This window comes from Prionailurus viverrinus, chromosome A1 (assembly GCF_022837055.1).
Source record: "Prionailurus viverrinus isolate Anna chromosome A1, UM_Priviv_1.0, whole genome shotgun sequence".
Taxonomy (NCBI): Eukaryota; Metazoa; Chordata; class Mammalia; order Carnivora; family Felidae; genus Prionailurus; species Prionailurus viverrinus.
Genome location: NC_062561.1, coordinates 147,264,550 through 147,288,816, shown reverse-complemented (window position 1 = coordinate 147,288,816; position 24,267 = coordinate 147,264,550). Strand labels below are relative to the sequence as shown.

General features: G+C 34.6%; 1 protein-coding gene across 6 annotated transcripts in view; it reads right to left on the bottom strand.

The window, feature by feature from the left end:
• Positions 1-24,267, bottom strand: part of XRCC4 (X-ray repair cross complementing 4) — a 293,362-nt gene that overhangs the window by 202,591 nt on the left and 66,504 nt on the right. For all 6 annotated transcript variants that reach the window (XR_007154765.1, XM_047870967.1, XM_047870938.1 and 3 more), the window contains exon 4: positions 3,891-4,057. Coding sequence is in view for 5 of the 6 variants with exons in the window: in XM_047870967.1 (XP_047726923.1) it covers positions 3,891-4,057 (167 nt within the window). In the remaining variant the exon portion in view is untranslated. The remainder of the gene's footprint in view (positions 1-3,890; positions 4,058-24,267) is intronic.

Below are 24,267 nucleotides of genomic sequence, written 5' to 3'. Positions count from 1 at the left end.
AATAATGCTAAGGTTAATTATTACCCTAGGACTGACATATCTATAAATGTAGTCAAAAACAGTTATTAAAAAAAATAAAAAAATAAAGACGTCTGGGGAAAATACTGAATATTCAAAATAAAATATTTCTGCACAGGAAGACAAAGAATCTAAGAAGAACATCAAAACATAACAAAAATAAGAGCAAAAACAAGGGAATTTCATGCAAAAACAAAATCCAAAATAAAACAGATTAAATGATAACCCAAAATAAAACAGCAGCCACATAAATGTGAACATGTGGTATTCAGAAATAGTGCAGTAACTCTTGTATTTCCAATCAGCTCTGGCCAAATTTATATCTAGGTCAGGGTTGTACAGCAAAAGAAAATGTGAATAGAGTTCAGAGGACAAAGAATACTAAAAAGAACTGGAAAAGAAAGCAGTGGTAAAGAGATTTAATAAGCCTTTAAGTACTGAAGAAGATGGTAAACAGCTGTTCCTCATCCTTTCTGACGACAGAACAAGAGGAAATGGCCTTCAACTATACCATGAAGGACTCAGATTACCAAGAGATGGAAGGAAGAATTTTCTGACTGTGACTGTTCTTAAACATTATAAAGGGCTACCAAGGGGAGTTGAAGCTATCTCCTGAGGTGTTTAAAAATCAGACTGAATTCATCTGGATATAATGTGATCCTAGCTTGAAGGCAGAGAGTTAAAGTAAAAGAGCTTTCAAGGTCTCTTCTATTCTAATGATTCCATGAGTGTCAACCCCATTCAATCTGCTGAGAACTGCCTCCAATTATAGGTTTAATAACTGTAACTCAGAATAAAGCTGGAGAGTTTCTAACTTGATGTCTGAATGCAAACAAAAGACCTATTCAGTAATATAGAGCTTGAGAGTTGTATTTGAAATTAAATAGGAAAAACAAGTGAACTAATTACAGCTAATAACCCAAGGACTGGCATATAATATTTCTAATGTTTTCTCCTTTATCTAAACTATACAAAATTAAATTGATCCAGTAATGTCACTTGCTCAAAATGGAGCTAAGACTGCAATTAGTAAACAGTTAATAAAAAATAATAGCAAATATATATGTTAAAAGTCTGTACATTAAAGCTCATTCTTTTTACTCATACTGTAATTCCTCATTCCTTATTCAAATTTCATTTATTCTCTACTGTCATCCCAAATGGAAATAGCTTTAGAGTTGGTTCTGATTATAATTATACATTTTTAAATAACAAAATATATGCAAGAAAATCCCCACAAAGTAAAAAAAGAAATTTAATCCACAATTCCAGACATACACTATTAAGATTTAATTTTCTCCCTCTACATATTTTCTATCTAAAGATATACTTTGAAAAAACTGGCACTCTATTCCTCCTTTTGGTAACTCACATTTCTCTTCTTAACATGTCATTAACATTTTCCATGGTACAAGCACATGTGTATATGACTGCCTTTTGCTCATATTAATATCCTATTGTGTATTAAATTTATTTCAGACCTATCTACCATAGCCTCTAAGGGAATTCTCAGCATCTCTTTTGTGCTGCTCATCCCCTTAGCTCTCCCATGCATACACAGTCTGAAACAATGATGGGGAAGAAATGATTGGAACATGGATGGACACTCTTATAAGAGTATCAGAGGCCACCCAGAAAACTGAACTGTGTCCAGGCCTAACACAACAGTCCCCACTCTAATGATTCTCTAGTTTCTATGTCTTCAGTTACCTAACTTAGTATGTTCACAACCTATTTCTAATTTCTCTAAAGACTCTTGATCAGTACCACTGCTTTATGAAAGCTGGAGATGTAAGTCCTTTGCTCATTTTCCACTGTACTAAGGCTCTAGAGAGAGAACACTTAAGAAAGTACTGCATGGCCAAAACCATGATACATTTATAGCTCCTTAAAATGGCCACTTTCTCCTCTGATAGAAAATAAACCATTTGAGAAATTTGGGAAATAGATAAAGCTACTAATCTAATATCTGGAAATAGATAAAGCTACTAATCTAATCTAATAATCAAGAGCCTAGAATTCTCTGGAGCAGGCTAACTTTCCTCTGCTTGAGGGGGAGGAGGGCACCCCAATGACACATATCTTCAACCCCTGAGGAAAATATGTGACCCAGTATTTACACAAAAAGAAGAGCCGGAACATAATAAGACTGGTGATGAGAGATATGGTTGTGCTTTTGATCAAATGGGAAACCCTTTGCCACAATAATGCAAAAGCACTTTCTGGGTAGTTCAAAAATAGCAAATCAAGCATCTGTGGGCTACATGTTGTATACACCCCTCCCCCACTGTCTTACAGCACAGGGTGCATTTGTCTCCACTGTCTCATCTTTGTTCCCTGCTGCTTTCCAGTGTATGGCAGTGTGTTGAATACTGATGAGATAATACCTCTTTCAACCTCTGGCAGACATTTTAAAGCAATTTGTTCAAGTACCAAGTACCCAGTCTGCATTTTTGTGAGCAATTTGTGGATCAAATTTCCTATCATCCTGAGGGTATTCTGAGTTTTAAATACAATGGCTTATCACAACCATAGCACATCTCCTTTAATTTGATTTATTTTGTATGTAAAATAGAAAAGCATATCCAAACTATATAGACTCCAAAACGTGATTTCTAGCACAGATATATGATAGTGATTCATACTAACATGATTTTAAGGAGATAAGAAAGATCAAAATTAACTTATTTTTCCGTTTGGTTTCTTAATATTTACAATTTTTTTGGTCTCATTTTTATGTAATTGGAGATAAGTATTAATTCAGAGATAAAAGAAAAAAAAGATACTTTCTTAATATAATAACTGAGAGGCAAATATAACCAAGTTTTAGGTGTTAAGTTTACATATCCTGCATTACTCAAATGTGTAGAAACATAATTTCATCTAGTCAACATCCTTTTCACAAACATACACTGACAGTAGTAAACCCTTCACATTTTTCATGTTCTCTCACATTTACTTACCAATGTCCCCATAAAACAATCTTAGGGGTTGTCCTGAAAAGACTCTAAGTTAGCAAATTGTTCTTATGTTTTAGAGCTACTGGTTTGAATGAAAGATAAAAAATCATCTACTGGATATAATGGGTGTAATGATAATATTCATTATTATATACATTCCATAAAACTCTTTCAGATGTCACCATGTATATATGTACAGACACATGCATATGATAATGTCTCCGTAGACATACCAATGTTCACAACATACATGTTATTTCCTTCAAACATCTTTTACATAACAGAGTAATAAGAAAACACCTCTGGAGCAGCCTAGATTATGAATGTTATACTTGAAAAAACGCATAGAGAAGAAAAGTGACTTTTTTCATTGTTTAAAAACTAAGAGGCAAAATCAGGAAAATAATATATTCCAAAGGTCTTATCTTGCATCTTTTTAAAATGTCAGTAGTATGAATTTTCAGTGAGCAAAATAAGTCTCTATCAGGAGCCGAAGTGCACAGCATCTGAAATAGTTACCATTTGTGTAGACATTCCAATAAGAAACCAATTGTGCATACTGACACTTCATGTCTCTTTTATATTCGTTATTAATCCTATAATTTGAAATAAATCTCAAATACCAACATCCTAAATTTTGATTAATATTAATGGATTCTGATTCTCACTGCCTGATTACCACTTACTGTTTGTTAGTGTGCCGGTGCCACCAAGTACTAATGACCAGAAAGTGTTAATGTACTACTATAATGTACAGTAATAACCAATAATTTGGTTTAATCATATTAAGTAAAGAGTTTATTTTAAATACAGGCTAGTCTACATATATTATAAGCTTATAAATCATTAACATAAAGCTATAGCAATATAAAGCGCTTAGTATTTTTATAATACAAGAATATTAGCACACACCGTCCTTGAATATCATTCCAATCTCTCAGAAGCCTTTCATTTTCCTTCTGCAGGTGCTCATTTTTGGCTTGGTTTTCCGTAATGGTGTCCAGGCAATCACAAATAAGTTTCCTAATGACCTCAGCTGGACTTGCAACTTTCTCTAGATTGAAGGAACCAAGTCTAAACTAGAACAAAAGGAAAACATTATTAGTTTGGGGAGAAGATCAAAATCAAGCAACGCAGTTTTAAATATACATCATTTCTTCTGAGGGGGAATAAAGTGTAAGATTCAAATACAGTGCATTTATCAAATATAAATATAGTGAAGAAAAACTGGGCAATTTCCTACCTTCTTACTGAAATTTATCATAGAAAACAACATATAACCCAAGAATAACTTGTATAAGTGGTAAATCACTCTCCCACCTCCTACTAGAAAACAACTGAGTACATATAAGCATACAACCATTTGTTTGCTACAACTTAATGTAAGTCCCTACTCAAAGTAAGAAAAGGAATTGTACACAGAGAATTATACTGTAGTTTCTGTTAATAGCGATGATAACAGAATAACTGACATAATCTATTTCTAAATAAAGAGCAAAATTTTAGTAATAGTTAAGAGACATGCAGGGTTTCAGGAAACTGATAAACCCAGTACTTACTTATGTATCAAAAACCAATAATGTGTTACTATAAATTACAAACAATAATATCAAATGTCAAGTTTGTGTACTTCTTCATAAAGGTAAGACTTGTGAAGATATATTCTCTACCGAAAGGCACATAATAAAATAGTATTAATACAGTTTCATTATATATATGGAATTTAGGAGGGAAAACAGCATCTCCTCATTTGGTAGATAAAGATCCTGAAATATAGTGATTTAATCAGAAATATTCTTACTAGTAAAATTAAAATTATTGTAACAACTAAAATAAGATTTTAAAAATAATAATTACTATATAGTTACTATGCCCTGCAGCTGAAATTTAACTCAAGCATAACACAAATACAAACTCCTCTAATCATCACCAAAACAAAACTATTATGTCCACAATACAGATTAGTAAACTGAGGTTCAGAGCAGTAATCTAATATACTGAAGGAATAAAGTCACAATCATACTATGCAATGCTGTTACGCTGTTTCCTGACATTAAAGGATATCCTAATTAACAAACTAGTAAGAGCAAGAATTAGGTTCAGAAACCACACATAACTCTGAAGAGAGATTCTAACGGGATGGAGTTTGGGGCAGAAGTGGGAATGAAACTGAGGGTTTTTAGTTATTTTTGGTATTTTTTGGGTTCCTAGATCAGTAATTTCTACTATGACACTCATCTATAGGAACGTTTCTAAAATGTCTTGCTTTTCAAAAGATTGTTTCTATAAACGTGTTATATTCAAACTGAGAAGTATTTAACAGTGATTGATAATTCTGAGAAAAAAATCCTTATTATTCAATGTACAAATAAAGCTGCAAGTCAGTAAAGTGAATATCCAATATTTATAATAGGTAGCATTTCATAAGACATTTCAGTTAATTTATATGATTTAGGAATATTTAGGGCCATTTAGGAATTTTTAGGATCATTTAGAAATAATTTAGGAACATTCAGGTGTTTAACTCCACAAAGTAAACTGTTATGGATAAATTGTGCTTACTAATTTGCTTTCAATTTTCAGACAGAAAGCATAAATAGATGTCTTAATACCACAGAAAATCTGCCAGAAGGCTTAAATACTGATAATTCCTAGTTGTTGAAAAGCATTCATTTATAGTCACTTAAAATGTAAAGAAAAACAAAGAATATTAATATTCTTCAGTATTATACTACATTTGAAAGGACTAAGTAGTACTGTGGTAGCTACACACACACACACACACACACACACACACACACACACACACACAAAGTGTGTATGTATTTGTATGTGTTTTTGAGACCCAAGCATATCAGATACATCTGCTTAATTCTTCAATTTGTTTCATCTCACCTTTTCCTGTTTCCTAACAAAAGAAAGTAAGTCAGATTAAGAAAAACTCTTTATTTCAATGAGTACAGGCAGTTGTAATAGGCTTATATATGTAAGCAAAATTAAGCAATTGAAGTAATGTTTACCAAAAGAGACCTAGAAAAGGTTAAGAATTTTTATTTATTCAGTTGAAATTATTACAGACTATTTGTCACATCTGATTTATTTATTTCTCACACACTTAGAATCAAATGGCCTAAAAACATTTGCAGTTTTCGCATATGAGTCCTTTTATAAGCAGAGGAATTTAAATTAAAAAGTTTTATGTGTGTGAAGCATACACAAATTGAAAGTAGATTTGAGGGCAAAAAAAGAAAATAAATTTTTGCATTTACTTTTTGAAGCATCTGCTAGTATAAACAAACCTAAAAAAATAAAGATAAAGATAACCTATAGAATATAACTTTTTGAGTTGATACAAAACAGAAGAAAAGTTAAGCTTACTGTTAGGTAATAGATTACATTATCAGCAAAGAGTAAACCCACAAACTAACTCTGTATTTCCTCATTATCAAAATTGTCAGCTAGCTTTGACTAAGATGGACATTTTTAGAAGGGGAGAGTTTTTCATCATTTGAAAGTTTCAACAATGACAAAGGGGTAATGAATTCATGCCACATGTTGATCCTGAATAAAGTAATTGGTAAAATACAAATGCACAAATAAACACAGGCCCAGCCCCCTAATCTTCTATCTTAGAGAAGGAAGAAGGGACAAATTCTAAATGACTAATAACAAGCAACTTCTTTCAAAATACCATTTACGCTTATATATTCAAATTCCAAAAGAGAACTCTTAAATCTTTTCTTGGCTATTCACTTTAGTATAAACCTAAAATGTCATTTCTTCTTAGGAATAAGTAACTATTTTCTGTTTCTACTTTCTAATTATATTCACTAGTTTTTGGACCTTTAAATGGTGTGAACATGTTATTCTAAACAATGGAAATATACAAGAAGTATCTAGAAATTCAATCCAAGAAGAGAAATGTACTTGAAATATTCAAGTTATTTCTTAGAAGAAAAGTTATATACTCAGAGTTCAGGTTCTTTCCAGTGGCCAGATGAAAGAGAATATATAACATTAGTAAAATATACAAAATAAATACTGTGAATAACTACTAACCAATTCCTGGGGAATCGTTTGTGGCTACTGTGAATGTTTCTGGGGAGAGGAGAGTTGTCAAGGTGTGAGTTGATATTCTGCTTAGAATGCATCAATTAAAGAATCTGAGCTTTGATACATTATCAAAGTAGTCTAAGTTATCTTGCAGAAGTAATCTTTGCTACTCTCCCAGGAACCAAAATATAAAGCTAAAGGAAAAGGAGGAAAAAAGATACTTGATGTTATTGCTAGGCAAATAAATGATGGTCAGATAGGACCTCATTTCTTTTCAGTATGTGTTTTTAAATTTATTCCTATCAGAGAGAAGTTTAACTGTCTCTAGATATGTATACAGTAAAAAAGTAAAGCTTGCCCATTATAGTTTATAATACAGAATGTTTTGACTATTTTAGACAAATACATAGTCTCCAAAAACACCTCCTGAAGGTCCAGGCCCTGGACAGTGTATGACCCCTTTTTAATACAGCAGAACTTGCAGGGGCAAGACACATAACAAGTTAGTAAAACAGGTAAAAGACAAATACATAGTTACATATATGTAGCTTTGATAATACACAGTTGCAAAATCCAGTAATACAGGAAATCAGTCAAGTTAAATAACAAAAAAGAAGCTGAACTGTATTACTTTGGTCTACTTATGTTAATTATCACTTGCTCATATTTTGGATTAAATATATTTTTACAAAGATTTGTAACATGAACCCTTTGGTTTAGTGGACTGTTGAAATGTTTACTTTGTATTTAAATAAACAACATTACAAATGTACTTCCTAAAGCAGTAATATGTCTAAGTTGACAATTGGTCAGATTTCTCTTCTAAACTCTCTAGAACTTAGAAAAGAATACCAATAAGGACTTCTTCTAAAAAGATAAGACAGTTATATATACCGTGAGACCACTAATCTCACATTTCCAACTATTTTCTTGTAATTTCTTACAGCTCATTAAAAAAAAATGTTTAAATGTCTGAAGATGATTGTATGATCAAGGAGGCCTCTGCATATTTTAGATCCCATAGGTTCTTACAATCAAAATGCAATAATCTAAAAGTGAGAAATATGCTGAACTCTAATTCTAGTGTTGCAAAATTATTAGAATTCTAAGGCCATGCTATATGCTTTCATATATTAAGTATCATCTAAGAAGTCTTATTTTGGTCTTCATAACTGCAAAAATCATTGGTGGACGTTAGAGAATCCCTGACAACAAAAACCCCAAAAGCGTGGGTAGTAAGAAAATCTCAGAAGTTACTTCTACTTTGAATGACTATAAATGTTCACTCCACTGCTGTCTTAAACCAGATGATGAGCCTTTTAGTTCATGGGAAATACAGTAAAATCTAGATTTATCTCAGCCTAATTAAGACTTAATATTAACAATGAAAAATTATACTACACATGGTTTTAGAATCAACTGAAAATCTTTTTATAGTCACTGAATTGGGGAGAGGGGTTGAGGGCAGGAGTTGTCTATTATTTGCCTGTTACTTTATTTTTGGTATTAGGTGCTAATACATCGTGCCTTGGATTCCCTGACAGTCTTTTAATCTCATAATATTTATCTAATCACATGTGTGCGGTATGTTTTTCTATCCTCCACTCAGACGTGAAATTGTAATATTTCTTGGCATGGTCTCTTGACCTACTTTTCTTTTTTCTCCATAGTTATAGGGTTATCCACAACCACAACTTCCATTATTACAGATAAACTGAAAGCTGCCAAATGTGTATCTGTAGATGGGGGCCTATCCTAAATCCCAGACTTATATACACAGTTAACTCCCTTTTGGAAGGGTGACAGCAGGATGACCTACACAAACTTCAAACTTCAAATGCCAAAACAGAATTCATTGTCCATCCCTCTCACTACTCAACTAGCTCCTCCCTGCATTTTCCAATAGACATTCACCATTCACTCAGCTATACTTGGGTGGTCTCGTGAGTGAGTATGGACATCTATCATAGCACTACAGTATTTACTCTTTTTCTTTTTTGTAGTAGGCTAAAAGCTGCAAAGGAATAGCAGCTACATATTACTCAGGTTAGTATCCCCATTCTTATACAGTGAAACACAGAATACTTCAGACTTTCTGGTACTATGTACGAGGCATTGGAGACATTGATGTGAGAAAGGAAAACAATGTCTGCTCTCTTGGAGCTTTTCAATGGAAAGAGTTGGTGGTACACAATGATTATAATTTCACACAGCTGTAGAATCAATGAAGAAAATAAAACAGGTAATGAGGTTGCGACTAGAGGGCAGAATATCTTTAAATACGGAAGTCAGGAAATAAGACCTTGCAAAAACTTAGGGGGAGAACACAGGAGATGGGATGGAAAAGGTACAGGAGGCTAGATCACATAGAGCTTTTTAGGCTGCAGCAAGAAGTTGAGAATTCTAACTAACAAAAAGCCACTGGGAGATTATAGGAAGGATAATGACTACTTAAATACTACACAGCATTTCCTCTAAGACTGCCCCTGATTATCTCAAACTCTTAGTACTCATACTGTGTAATCCTTTCCCCTTGAGTGTGGGCAGGTCTGTGTCTTACTTCTAATAAATGGAATAAAGCAAAGGTGACACACATCACTTCAATGATTAATTTATATAAGATTGTAAAAGCTATCTTGCTAAGGAACTCTTCCCTTGTTGGCTTTTATGATGCTAGTAGCCATGCTGGAGAAGCCCATGCAGCAGGAAACCAAGAGTGACAGCTGGCAAATAATCATTTAAAAACCAAAGGAGGCCTCTGACCAACAGCCAGTGTATTAGATGGGTTCTCTATAGACACTGAAACAATAAGACGTTTATACATATAAGAAGAGACTAATTCTAAGTAATTGGCTGACATGATTATGAATGTTGGCAAGTCCAAAATCTGCTGGGTGAACCAGCAGGCTGAAAGTCTAGGAAGACTCAATGAAATCTGTTGGCAGATTTCCCTCTTGTTCTGGCGAAGTCAGTCTTTTGTGCTATTCGGGCCTTTAACTGATTGACTGTAGCCCTCCCTTATTTGGAGGGCACTCTGCTTTATCCTAAGTACACGAATTTAAATGTTAACCTCATCCAAAAACCTCCTCACAGAAACATCCAGAATAATGTTTGACCACACATCTAGGCACCCTAGCCCATCCAAGTTAACACATAAAATTAACCATCACAGCCAGCAAGGAACTGAGGCCCTCAATCCAACAGGTTACAAGGAATTGAATTGTGCTACCATCCATATGACCTTAAAAACAGACCCTTCAGCTTAAGATGAGACTCCAGCTCTGGCCAAAACCTTGACTGATTGCAGTTTTCATACGTCCTAACAAAGGCTTGCCTGAATTTCTAACCCATGGAAACCATGAGTTAATAAATGTGTATAGCTTCAAGCTGCCAGGTTTGTGATAACCTGTTACTCAACAATACGTAGTACAAATATGCTTTAATATTACCAGTCTAAAAACAAAAGCAAAACAAAACAAAACCTTCTTAATGCCGTATCTCTGATTCTAGCTACTGTTCATTTGTTTCTATCATAGCACAATTTCTCCAAAAAATATATGTAGTATCTGTCCTGCTTCCAACAGTTACTACCTATACATGGGCTATGAAAGTTTAAATTGACTAGAATTAAAAACTGAGCTTCTCAGTAACACAAGCCACATTTTATTGCTCAATAGCCACATGGGGCTAGTAGTTGCTGTATTAGATAGCACAGATCTAGAATCTATCATCCCAGAAAGCTCTTTAGCATAGCATCGATCGGTTTCCTCATTTTATTACATCCCATTTTCTCTTTAAATACTCCAATGTATAAAAAGGCTTTTTATAATCTGGCCCATGACTACCTAATTGCAGCTCTCACCATTCCCCTAACTTTGCTATTGCTAGCCACTTGCTTTCTTTATATACTTGACCAGGTCAATTATTCCCATAGGTAATAGACAGCTTCTCCGAAATGTAATGGTGCTCCTCCCAAATGTCTGTCTACACCCTACTTCCTACAACTTGTGAATATGTTACTTTCTACATGAAAAGAAACTTTGAAAATGTGTTAAGGACATAGACCTGGAGATGAGGAGACTATTGTGGATTATCTGGGTCAGCTCTATCTATTCACATAAATTTTTAAAATCAGAGAACTCCCTTTCTCAGGTACCATCAGAAGGACATGTAATTTGAAAAGAGGCACAGAAAGATGCAAAATTTCTGGCTTTTAAGACAGAAGGACACCATGAACCAAAATGTGGGTGGATTCTAGAAGATGGAAAAAGGTAAGGCAATGGGGTTCTTCTATAGAACTTCCAGAAAGAAATACAGTCCTGAAGACACATGGATTTTAGCTGAGATTACCTGTTTTGGACCTTTAATCTACAGAAACATGGGATAGTGAATTTATGATGTTTAAGCTATTGTTTGTGGTTATGTGTTACCATAGCAATGAAAAATGAATATAGTGTATCAGGGTCTGGTAGGATGAATAATTGCCACCCCGTGACACCCACATCCGAATGCCCAGAATCTGTGAATATTACTTTATATGGAAAATTGCAGATGTGATGAAATCAAGGATCCTGAGATGGGGCTATTATCATGGATTATCCAGGTGGCTCAATGTAATCACCAGGGTGCTAATAAGGGGAAAGTAGGAGATAAGACTGAACAAAGACTGTGATGATAAAAACAGACTCTGGAGTGATGTGGACAAAGGCCAAGGAATGCTGACAGCCTCTGGATGCTGGGAAAAAAAAAAAAAAAGGAAACCACAAAGTTTGTGGTACTTTGTTACAACAGTAACAGGAAACTAACAGTCTTTGCATGTTCCTTGAGAATGTTCTTCTACCTGAATTTTATATGGCTTCCTCCTATATTTTATTCAAGTCTCCGTTCAGTGTTACCTCTAGAGACTTTCTTGACTACCCTAACCATGATATAAGCATTCCAGAATCCTCCAAATAGTCCTACAAAGAAATGCCAACACTACAGGTATTAAGAAACAATATTTTATAATCTCTACAGCAGTTCTCATCGTCTTACATCATTTTATTTATACATGGTTATTGTCTCCTTTCCCCATGCTCACAACAGGGATTCAAAATTTGTTCATTAACTGAATGAATGCTTGGTAACAATGCTGCAAATATTTTTTTGGTTTGTAATATTACTTGTGTAAGTAATGCTCTATAGCATTTACATTTTAATGTACTTAATATCTAAAATCAGTTTCCTTTGGGGTGCCTGGCTGGCTCAGTTGGTACAGCATGCAACTCTTGACTCTAGGTTGTAGGTTCAAGCCCTACACTGGATAAGTTTACTTAAAAAATAAAATCTTAAAAAAAAAAAAAGTTTCGTATTAAGGCCTTTACAAATCAGAGAAGTAACTATTCACCTATATTTTAATTTTTAATTTCTTTCTCCAAATACATAAGCAATGTTTTCTCACCATTTATTCAGTGATCTATTCTCTCCCTATAGATATAAAATGCCACCATTATTAGAAACTACATATTTACTGGGGCACCTGGGTGGCTCAGTGGGTTAAGCATCCAACCCTTGGCTTTGGCTCAGGTCATGATCTCACAGTTTTGTGAGCTCGATCCCCATGTCAGGCTCTGTGCTGGCAAGTAGATCCTGCTTGGGATTCTCTCTCTCCAGCCCTCCCCCACTCATGCTATCTCTGTCTCTCTCAAAATAAACAAATAAAACTTTAAAAATGTTGAAAAACAGAAAATACATATTTATGTATAGTTAAATGAGTTTCCTATTCAGTCTCATCAGTCACTATTCTTTTACTAGTGATAGAATGCTCTTTTAATTATCATAGCTTTATAATAGGTTTTCTTATTAAAGACAGTAAGTTCCATCGCACAATTCCTTTTCAGCATTGTATTGTCTAGTTTGCCAAATATGTCCCAAGAGTTTTGACTGTGAATTTCAGACAAGGCAAAAAACAAACGAAAAAAGCAACTAAAAATTACTAGGAACTTTGCTTGGAATTACATTCATTTTCAAATTATTTTATAAGGAATGAACTTATTTCCAATATGAATTAAATTAACAGTGCAATTCCTCCATTTAGGACCATTATGTTTCTCTATCTAATCACTGGTTATTTTCATGTCCTTTGGTTAAGTTTCTCATTGTTTATTTGGGGTTTTATGTTTGTTTGTTTGTTTGTTTTATTTTTAATCTTACTCCCTACACTCCAGCTGATAAGATCATCAAATAATCTATAAGTAAAAATAGAAATTCAACTGCTTACTCAGTCTTATTTTTTATTATTTTTGATACTTTTGTCACATCAAAACAATTATACGATATATGGGAACCTTAAAATCTGTATTTTAAAAGTTTTCTTTTTTTTTAATGTTTATTTACTCTTGAGAGAGACAGAGACAGAGCATGAGTGTGGGAGGGGCAAAGAGAGAGGGAGACACAGAATCTGAAACAGGTTCCAGGCTCTGAGCCTTCAGCATAGAGCCCGACACGGGCTTGCACTCAGGGACCGTGAGATCATGACCCAAGCCGATGTCAGATGGCCAACCGACTGAGCCACCCAAGCACCCCAGAAACCTCTACTTTAAAATCCCAATACTGAAATTTATTTTCAGTGGGTCCAGCACAAGCAATGGTGATTGCTGTATTCAAAATAATAATGACTTCTCCTATAGAAGATTTTATATATCTAAGCACTGATCATGAAGGATTTTGCAAATGAACCACAATAGAAAGAGCACGTAAGGGCACAAAAACTTCCGTTCTCTTAAGTCAGTAAGAATTTGATTTGTCTTCTAAAAACAAGTGATTACTTTTACCCAGTAGCATTCCAGAGAGACTATTGACAGAGAAAAATCTCACTGGGGCTGGGATCACTGCTGTCACTTTGCTTTCGAGGCCTCACAGAAACAGTAAGCAAGAGAACACTGGACAAAACTTACGATAAAAGATCATGCTTTGGAACACTTCAGAAATGTAACTGTTAATAAACCATAGTATAAAATGTCATAGATCATTTATTTCTGAACTTAAATCAGTTTATCCTGTTAAGGAACAATTGTTCAGGTCTCTCATAACATTCTCCAGGAAAATTAAAACAGTAGAATCTTATATATATTTTTTCTGATTATAAAATTCTGGCCTTTTGTCGTTTAAAAATTTCAGAAACTTAAGGTCAACCAAACCTCCCTATCCTGCCCCCAAAGCACTGAACTATAGTTTTTTGATGAAATAGCATGACTGGTTAAAAGTCATTATATTGACATCGGAAACTTTTTAGACACAAAATATTTTCATAAAAACTTATTGTGTTAACTATAACTCCAATATCCTTAAAATCAATTATCATAAACTAATACACTCAAACTAGTGATCCTTAAAAAAATCACAGAAGTATCAAGTATCTTTAAATTCTCAATTTAAATAAAATGATACAATATGACATAAAAGACAAAATACACTCATTTTTCTGTATGGTTTATGAATTTATTTCAAACTATTTTTAAAGTTCAATAATTATCTTTTTAAACCATGGATTAAAAGTTCTTCTGCCACATTTTTTTCATTCAAAAATATTTACTAAGAATCCTAAAAAAACTTTACTTATAGTAATTCAATGGCAGATCTCTAGCAAATAAATTTCTATCCAAAATATTTATACAGAAAAGTAATAATATTTACTTTGATCTATTCCCTTATATATCTAGAGACAAGATAAAAACAAATTATTGGGCTAAAAAACATTTTTAAATTTTCAAGGTTTTTTTTTTTTAGTGAATAATCAATAGGAAAGCAGCCTATAGGGTGTAAAAATTATTATCTTTTGTACTTGAGAAGTGAAGGGCACAATGGATGGGAACACAATATTTAACTGAATTTTCTTGCAAAGAAAAATGTAATTAAGAATTAACATTAAGGTAGTTCCAATTCAGGTAATGGCAAAGTAAGTTGTATGAGACTAACACTCCTGGAGGGTTTAACTTTGAACCCAAAACCAAAAAACAAAACCTATCAAGGGATCGGAGAATGACTGAAAGCAGACAGCAACCAGAAGGTACTCCAACAAGGTGAGACCCATGTTTCCTTGGGGTCCTCACAGGGCACTCTCCCCTGTAGTAGAGCTCATATAAAACAAGAAGAAACCATAATACTGACTTGAGGTATCAAAGAATAAAATTCACATAACACACACACACATACACATACACACACACACAAATAAATAGATGGAAAATAAGAGAAAGTATAAGAAAATTAGAGGAAAAGTACAGTACAGGATCAGTTAAAATCCACATAATAGAGTTAGCCGAAAGAGAAAACAAAACAGAAAAAGAATTTAAAAAGCAGAAGAAATATATGAACTAAAATATTTAGATTTACAGATAGAAAGTTCACTAAGGCCCCAATACACTGGATTTTTTAAAAAGACTCATATCAAGATGTAACATTAAATTTTGGAACATTTGGGACAAAAAGAGAATACTAAAAGATTCCAGAGCAATAAAAAAAGTTACATGTGAATGATCAGGAAGTGAAATGGCACTAGATTTCTATAGCAATGCTGGATACCAAAAATCAACATTTTTATGTCTTCCAAATAATAAAGAAATATTCAGAGAATATGTTCCATCAATGTGATGAAATAAACCAAATTACATCAAAACATTTTTTAATAACAATAAGTGACATTTATTGAGTACTTAGTATGTTACAGACATTATATCAGTTAACAGAAAAGTCTCTCTGGGGCCAATAGTAATAAATTCAGATTTTGAGCTTGGCTCTAAAACTAAAAGAGTATAAGAAATATATGAAGTATATAGTCAGTAAATTTCTATAGAATCCTATGGGAAAACTTGAAATTCAATGAAATACTTTCTTTAGTTTCTACTATGTCTATGTACAAGGCAATCTACGTTATACAAAGATAAGCCAAAAAGATTATCTGCTTTACATAAATGTAAAGAGAGTAGTATTTTTTAAATTTTTTATATGTTTTTATTTACTTTCAAGAGAGACAGAAACAGCACAAGTAGGGGAGGGGCAGAGAGAGAGGGAGGCACAGAATCTGAAGCAGGCTCTAGGCTCTGTGCTGACAGAGGGGCTTGAGCTCATGAACCATGAGATCATGACCTAAGCCACAAGTTGGACGCTTAACCAAATGAGCCACTGAGGCGCCCTGAGAATAGTAGTATTGTATAAGACCTACAATGTTAATAGATTAATTTCAGAAAACTCTAGGGTCAGCTGGGTGGCTCAGCTGGTTGAGAGTCAGACTCTTGATTTCGGTTCAGGTCACGATCTCAGTCATGAGACTGAACCCCACTGCAGGCTCCACACCAAGCATGGAGCCTGCTTAAGATTCTCCCTCTCTCTCCTTCTGCCCCTCTTCCCACTTCATTCTCTCTCTCTCTCTCTCAAATAAAATTAATCAATTAATTGAAGGGGTACCTGGGTGGCTCAGTCGGTTAAGCATTCGATACTTGGTTTCAGCTCAGGTCATGATCTCAAGGTTTAGTGAGTTCAAGCCCCGCACTGGGCTCTGTGCTGACAGTGCAGAGCCTGCCTGGGATTCTCTTCCTCTCCCTCTCTCTGCCCCTCCCCCATTCATGTTGTCTCTGTCTCTCTCAAAATAAATGAATGAACTTATAAAAAATTAATTTATTATAAAAAGAAAAATCTATATAAACCATCATACTCAACCATGAATTTTGAGCTTTTAAAAGCTCAAGGTAAAAATGTAGCCAGACAAAAATTGTGAAATACTGCAGTACTAAAATTAGTTTCAATGAAATAATGTCGCTATTGCATGAAATACCAAATGTTTTGTGGTAACTATGTAAATAAGTCATGTTACATAGAATAGCACCTTGCTGTTAAGCAAATATTAAAAGCAGAAACCTAGTTTTAGTTAAATCCAAAAGAAATCAGTTGTTTTGGCATACTGTTGTTGTATTTCTGTGACCTACTTCTTATAAAGTAGCTCTCAAATGAGAATACTTACTCGTTGCCAAAAATGTCCAAATGGTATAGCAGTTACTGTATTTTGACAATATAATAATTTCAATTTATTCAATGGGGTGCTAAGGGATAAATCCCTAAAACTAGAGTGAGGGTGCAGTGGAAGAAAGGGTAACAATCTGAAAACAGAGTATACAGTGAGATACAGAGTTATATGAAGAGTTATAGCCATGGGGAAATAATGTCAGATGCAAAATGAGTATTTCATACTTTTAAAAGGATAATTTTTCTCTGACTGTATGACTCAAAAGGTCAGATCAAAGACGTATGTTCAACTATGAGAAATGTTTTGCCACTGTCAAGGTTATAATTTATTAAGGGAGAAAAAAGCATTCCCCTTAATAGTTCAGAAAACTGTAGAATGTAGACTCTTTAAAAATTACAATGATTTTATAAATTAGTGTTTGGCTATAAACTGAAGAAGGAGGCCACAATGCCTGGTGTGCCTGTCACATACAGAGCTCCTTATGGGAAAGGTAGCTCCAAAGAGTTTATTTAATTTTTAAACAGGTGGGTGAGCTTCAAGTTTATGGCAGTCTTTTATAAATTCGTGCTTTGGATAAACTCAAATTTGCTACCCAAGCATTACTAACTGGATCAAGGCACAAGCCAAAAAAAAGAAAAAATTACATAAGGATTATGAGGATGGCTTTTGAAATAAACTCTTCCCAAAGGGATTCTATGTATTAAAGGACAGTAAATGTCATATTCCATGTCCCCTTAGAATTACCAAAGTGGTGATTTTAAGCAAGCAAAACAAAGACATTCCCATGAGGTTAGGTTGCTTTCCTAAACTGGACAGAGCTAAGATTTCAGTTCATCATACAGCAGTCACAGGAGCTAGAAACCAGGCATTACTGAGTGGCCAAAAGAGGTGGTTTTCCAATCTGTACCTACCTTCCCCTTAACCCAATACTCTCATTTGTATGGTTATTCCTAACATACCTCTATCCTCAAATCTGTATACACTTCCTCTTACTGATCTTAAGAAAACTGACCAATTTGGCTCTACAATCTAGAAATATTTTCTGCAGTTGAGTATCTATTAGACTGGCTACCTCAAAAACAAATTACTTAACATATGTTTAACTGAGATTTTCATTTTTAACAACTATAGATCTTAGCAACATCTGTGCTTAATGAGCATAAATTCAAAGTCTACTTTAAATTCTGAGGTTGTCAATGTAACAATTAAATTGGCTGTAAGAGTCAATTCCTAGACCTAAATGTCTATGGAAGACTGACAATCAGATTTAAATTCTGATTGTTCTTCATCCATGTCTTTCTTCCTATGCATATCTTCCTCTTAGCTAAAGCTAAAAATAGGAAGAAAAATAGAATATGTTATAAAATACCCTAAAAATTTCAGATTTCCTTCCATATTTTATCCACATTCTTTGTACTTAAATGGAAAACAAGATATACATGAGATAAATACTATAGTCTAGATGAAGTTCCCTTACCAACAAGCAGTGACTAATCTTTGAACTTCAAAATCTTGGGACAATGCTACTGCCCAATCTATCTATCCTAGTTCACAGGTATTATATAGACGGTATTTAAGAAGATAAACTACCATATAGCCTCAAGGAACCGTTCATTCTTATAATTTAATTCAACCAACGTTTTTGAGGAACTTTTCATGAAATACTAATACACACATCAAAGCAACAAAGAGGAATAAAGTAATGTCCACCTCTGCAAAGAGATTTATACGGAGGAGACTTAGAGGATATACCCATTATTTATGACGAGAAGTGTTACAAAACTGTGCCCATTAGTATAGTATTCAATATTTTTCACAAGGACATCAATCCCAGGATAAGTATATTTTCAGGATAATAGTAGCAGCATGAAATATGATCAAAATACCAACATATAGGACTATATTCAGACTCTCAATATCAAGACTGACTAAAGCAAGTGTGATGATTCATTGTATATGTCAACTTTACAGGGTCACTGCATGCCCAGAGAGACAGTTAGACATTATTTCTGGGTGTGTTTGTGAGAGTGTTTATGGAAGAGATTCGAATTTGAATTGGTACAATTGAGTAAAACAGATTACTCTAAGCAATCAGTTGAGGGCCAAAATAGAACAAAACGCAGATGAAAGCTGAGTTCACTTTCTGTCTGCCAACTTAAGCTGGGACACAGATCTTTTTCTGTCCCCAGTACTTCTGGTTCTCAAGTCTTCAGACCTGGGCTGGAATCTACACCATCAGCTCTCTGGCCTTCAGCCCTTTGAACTACACCATCAGTTTTGCTGGATCTCCAGACTTCAATGTCAGATAGTGAGACTTCTCAGGCTCCATAATTGTGTAAGCCAATACCTTACAATGTCTCTTTACATATTGACTTTATTTCTCTGGAAAACTCCAATACAGGTAGTATTTCAGTACTTGCAGCCTTACAGAGTCTGTGGTTATATCCTAAATTCATTTCCTATATTCTCCCATTATGCCCTGGACATCCTCTGACCAAAAAAAAAAAAAAAAAAAAAAAAAAAAAAAAAAAAGAGTTAGGATAAGAACTACTTCTTTTCAGGCTTTTTGTTCTTTCCACCCCCAGCTCCCACCATGGGTATGGACTGAACATTGCAAATAACAAAAGAAAGAAATACTAGAACAAAATCTAAAAATAAAACCAGAGAGTACTGAAAATAATGACTATAGTTGGAACATATACACAAAACAATTTCTTGCAGACAACTAACATCATCACTATTAACTATCAATGAAAAAAATCAGCCCAGAATGTTTTGAACCTGTGAGATCAACACAAAAACAAGATCACAAAAAGAATTTGTTCACAATTTAACGGAGAGCAAGAAAGAGCAATGATGCAAATTTTTCCATTGTTATTGTCTCATCAGTGAGTAACCTAGAAGAACCACCCTGTCTTGGATTAAATACGATTTCTTTCTTATTGCCAACAACAATCTATGATCCTTTTCAACATGAGTAGCAGCTACCTCTATTTCATGCAAAAATACTTTTGTGTGATATTGTGTGTGTGTGTGTGTGTGTGTGTGTGTGTGTGTTTAATTAGTTCAATATAACATTTCTGAAAAAGAGAACTAAAATATGCAGAAGAAAGGCCATCCTCAAACCCTAACGGGACAATTTAATTACAAAGAACACTATAAACTTTTCCTCCAAGATTTAGATATATTCAATAAGCCCATTTATACTGTCATGTTTTAATCCAACCATAAAGAAATACAATAAAAGTTCCATTAATCATCAACACAGATGAATTAAATACATAATTCTCCAATAACCAAAGCCACCATTCTCAAAAACACCTTAAAGACTCACAGTGTAGACGTGCCTAGGTAGTTTAGTCAGTTAAGTGTCCTACTCTTGATTTCAGCTCAGGTCATGATCTCAGGTTGCATGAGATCAAGACCTGTGTTAGTGTCAGGCTTGGTGATGATAGATCAGATCCTGCTTCGGATTCTCTTCTCACCCCATGCTCACATGCATTCTCTCTCTCTCTCTCAAAATAAATACATAAACATTAAAAAAGAAATCACAGTTTAAGATGCTTATTAATGACCAGCAATGGTTAGGATATCTGTTTAGAAAATTAATTAATATTTACTGATGGATGGATACCCACAAACAAAAAGCCTTTCAGTATCTTGGAAAGAAAAAAATCAGAGCCAGTTGGAAGCCCTACTTTCCCTCTGTTCTCCAGAACACTGAACATATAACCTTGTCAGGGCAGTCCCAATTTTCACACTCCCACGAAAGAATGGAAGGATCAAGACACTGAAAATGTTGAAGGAATTCCACAACTACTATATACCATCATAGTACTACAATGGATTATTTGGAAACCAAAATAACTCTAGTGATTCATTTGTGGTAGAGAATAAAGTTTTAAGATTTTTCAATAGTGCTGAGAGTTGATACTTTCATCTGTATTGCCTTTTGAGCAAGTCTACGGTCACATAAAAATTGGTGTGAGGGTACAATAAACACCATTCAAATCAATTTCAAAGAGTGGCTAATATGTGTTAGAAATTGTGTTTGAGTGGGGGGGGGTGCCTGGGTGGCTCAGTGGACTGACTCTTGATTTAGGCTCAGGTCATGATCTCATGGTTCATAGGATAGAGCCCTGCATCAGGCTCTACACTGACAGTGTGGAGCCTACTTGGGATTCTCTCTCTGCCCCTCTCCTGCCCTGTCTCTCTCTCTCTCTCCCTCTCACTCTCTCAAAATAGAAGGAAAGAAAGAAAGAAAGAAAGAAAGAGAGAAAGAAAGGAAGAGAGAAAGAAAGGAAGGAAGAAAGAAGCAATTGTGTTAGAGACTGAGAATGAAAGTATAAACCAAAAATACTTCCTGTCCTTAGGAAATCACAATTTGGCAGGAGGAAATGAAATGTAATCATCCAAATAAAATACAACAATTTTGAAAAGAATTAATGGGAGGAAGTTAGGAAAATTATGAACCGTCATGCTAAGAGCTAAGACCTTCAGCCTTTATTCTCAAGGTCAGGGCTTGAGAATCAACTGTCTTTAGAAGCCGGGAAGGTAAAGTAAAAGAATAAAGCTTATGGGCTGGCAAACTACAGGAAGCATTTCCCTTCTACGGGGGAGCTACTAGGTAGTAGTAGTAGATTGTGGCCTGGTGGAAATGTGGGCCAGATTACTCAGATTTTTTAATTTTTCAAGAAAGACTAGAAATGTAGATTTTTATATATAAGCTCCTGATTTTGATAGTTAGAAACTCGTGTTAAATTTTTTCTAGATGTAAGTGCGAAACATAACATGTCTATAGGCCATATTTGGCCTTCTGCTAAAGACAACAAAGTGGGGCTTCCAATGACTTTTAAGCAAAATAATGTGATTAGATTTGCATTTTAGAAATGTCTCTCTGGCAGTAGATGAGAGTAGGGAGGGCCAGAGAAGGAAGATCACCTATTTGCAAAAAAGATAGTAGACTTAAACCAGAGCCACAGAAAAAGGCACACAGATTCACTTCAGTGATAAGACCTGAGGACTAGACCACGTGTAAATTGAAGGGAAGGAGCAAGGAAATAGAGGAAAATGAAAATACAAGAGTGTGAGTGGGGGCACACACAGGTCTAATAGAGTGAATGCAAAGAGGGGTTGGAAGGACCTGATGGAAAAACTTAAGCTTAGAACAGAATATTCTTCCTTTTATGAAACTAAAGGAATGACTACAGCCATATATGAAGATGGAAAAAACAAACTGAAATAACAGACATCTAATAGTCTTCTATTATTTTAGAGGTAGGCACTAAGATGACCCTCAAGAATTCCAACCTCCAGAGCACATGCCCTGTATAATCCTCTCCTTTTACATATGGGTGAGAACTTGTAGATTTAATGAGATATTCATTCCCATTAGGTTAGGTATATGGCAAGGCTGACTTAAAAAAAAGATTATTCTGGTTGAGCCTGATCGAATTAAGTGAGCCCTTAAAATGGATTGAGATCTTCTTCAAGAGCAGGGATTTGACTTGAATGAAATTCTTGTTGTGGGATTTAAGAGGGAGGGTGTCATGAAAATGGCTTCTAGGAGAAAGGACTACCTTTGGCTAAAAGCCAGCAAGGAAATGAATGCTTGCCAACAACCACCACGTGAGCTTGGAGGCAGAATCTGAGCTCCAGGTGAGAACGTAGTCGGCTGACACTCTGATTCCAGCTTTGTGAGACCCTCAGCAGAGAACCCAATTGTGCCACAACACCAGTAAACTAGTACACTTAGTGAACAGAAAATCATTTTTTGAATGAAACAAGTCTTGTTTTAAGATACAGCTGGTAGAACTTTCATGAATTAGTGTCGGGCTGAATACATTTTCTAGCAACTTTGGTCTCATCAAGTTTTATCCAAGTGTCACATCAGGTACAAAATGATTCACTAGAAAGAGAAATAGCTGCTTGTGTTACATAAAATATTGAGTTCAATACTAAAGGAGGTGGACACTTCCAACTAGGTTTTCAGAGTATACTTCCATGAAAAGTCTATAGAAGAAAGTAGCCGCAAGCAGCAAACACACAAGATGCCAAGTCACTGCTCCCCTGGTAGTCTGCAAACATGAAAAATGTTATCAAGTAATTCCTGACAATTTAACACCTTCAGAAAGTTCTAGTCATCATAATTGCTATAAACAGAATATATTCAAGTTTCTCCATTTAGTAAAATAAATACTAAAAATTTCTACTAAAATTCTAAAAACAAAAATCATGTATGCATGCCAAAAGACTAACATATATATCATAAAATTATTTCAGAAAGGAACGCCTGGGTGGCTCAGTGGGTTGAGCAACTTACTTGGGCTCAGGTCATGATCTCGCAGTCTATGAGTTCCAGCCCCACTTCGGGCTCTGTGCTGACAGCTCAGAGGCTGGAACCTGCTTCAGATTCTGTGTCTCCCTCTCCCTCTCTGACCCTGCTCCACTCATACTCTGTCTCTCTCTCAAAAGTAAACATTAAAGAAAAATTTAATTATTTAGAAAGCATTTCAAAAATTATGGTAGAAATAAAAGCTTTGAAATAATAATAGTATTACTGCAGTCCTCTTGGCATTTAATCACTTAGTCTTTTGAAATCATTCTGTTTACAGTCATACTTGCTTTCTGGTTTCCACAGTAATAAACACACAGCCTGTTTATTTTAAATATTCTATCCCGAAATAAGAAGCTTTTTTTTTTCTCAAAATCATACTTCACACTAACCAAGCTCCCAAGCCAAAAAGAACACAGGAGACCAAATGTGTAAAAGACAAGTATGCTCCAGAATGAACATTATCCAGTCTTTAGACTTAGAGAAGAAAAATGTCAAACTCCAGCTGTTCTAACTTAATAGGAGAGCCCAGATTGGCCTAGTCTTGTCTCTTGAGGGAGACAAGCAGTCCATGACATAATGTGTCCGTTTTGTTCATTTTACGTTAGCAAGCACTGCATTGGCTTCATGTTTCATCTCTTGTCAACTTTCAACTCTCTTTCCCTAAAGAGAACAAAGAAAGTTCTCTTTACATTAAAATAAACGTCTATTCCAAATCAAGGGATATAAGAAAATCAACCGCTGAGAAAACACAACTGAAAATTTAGAGTTGTCTACAAATAAATACATTCAAGGAGGTATTCTTTGTATGCTATGCTATATCCAATCAGCATATATTCTAAACAGAACAAAAGTACTTCCCTTTAAATCTGGAAAAAAAATTTATGAAGTCATACACAATT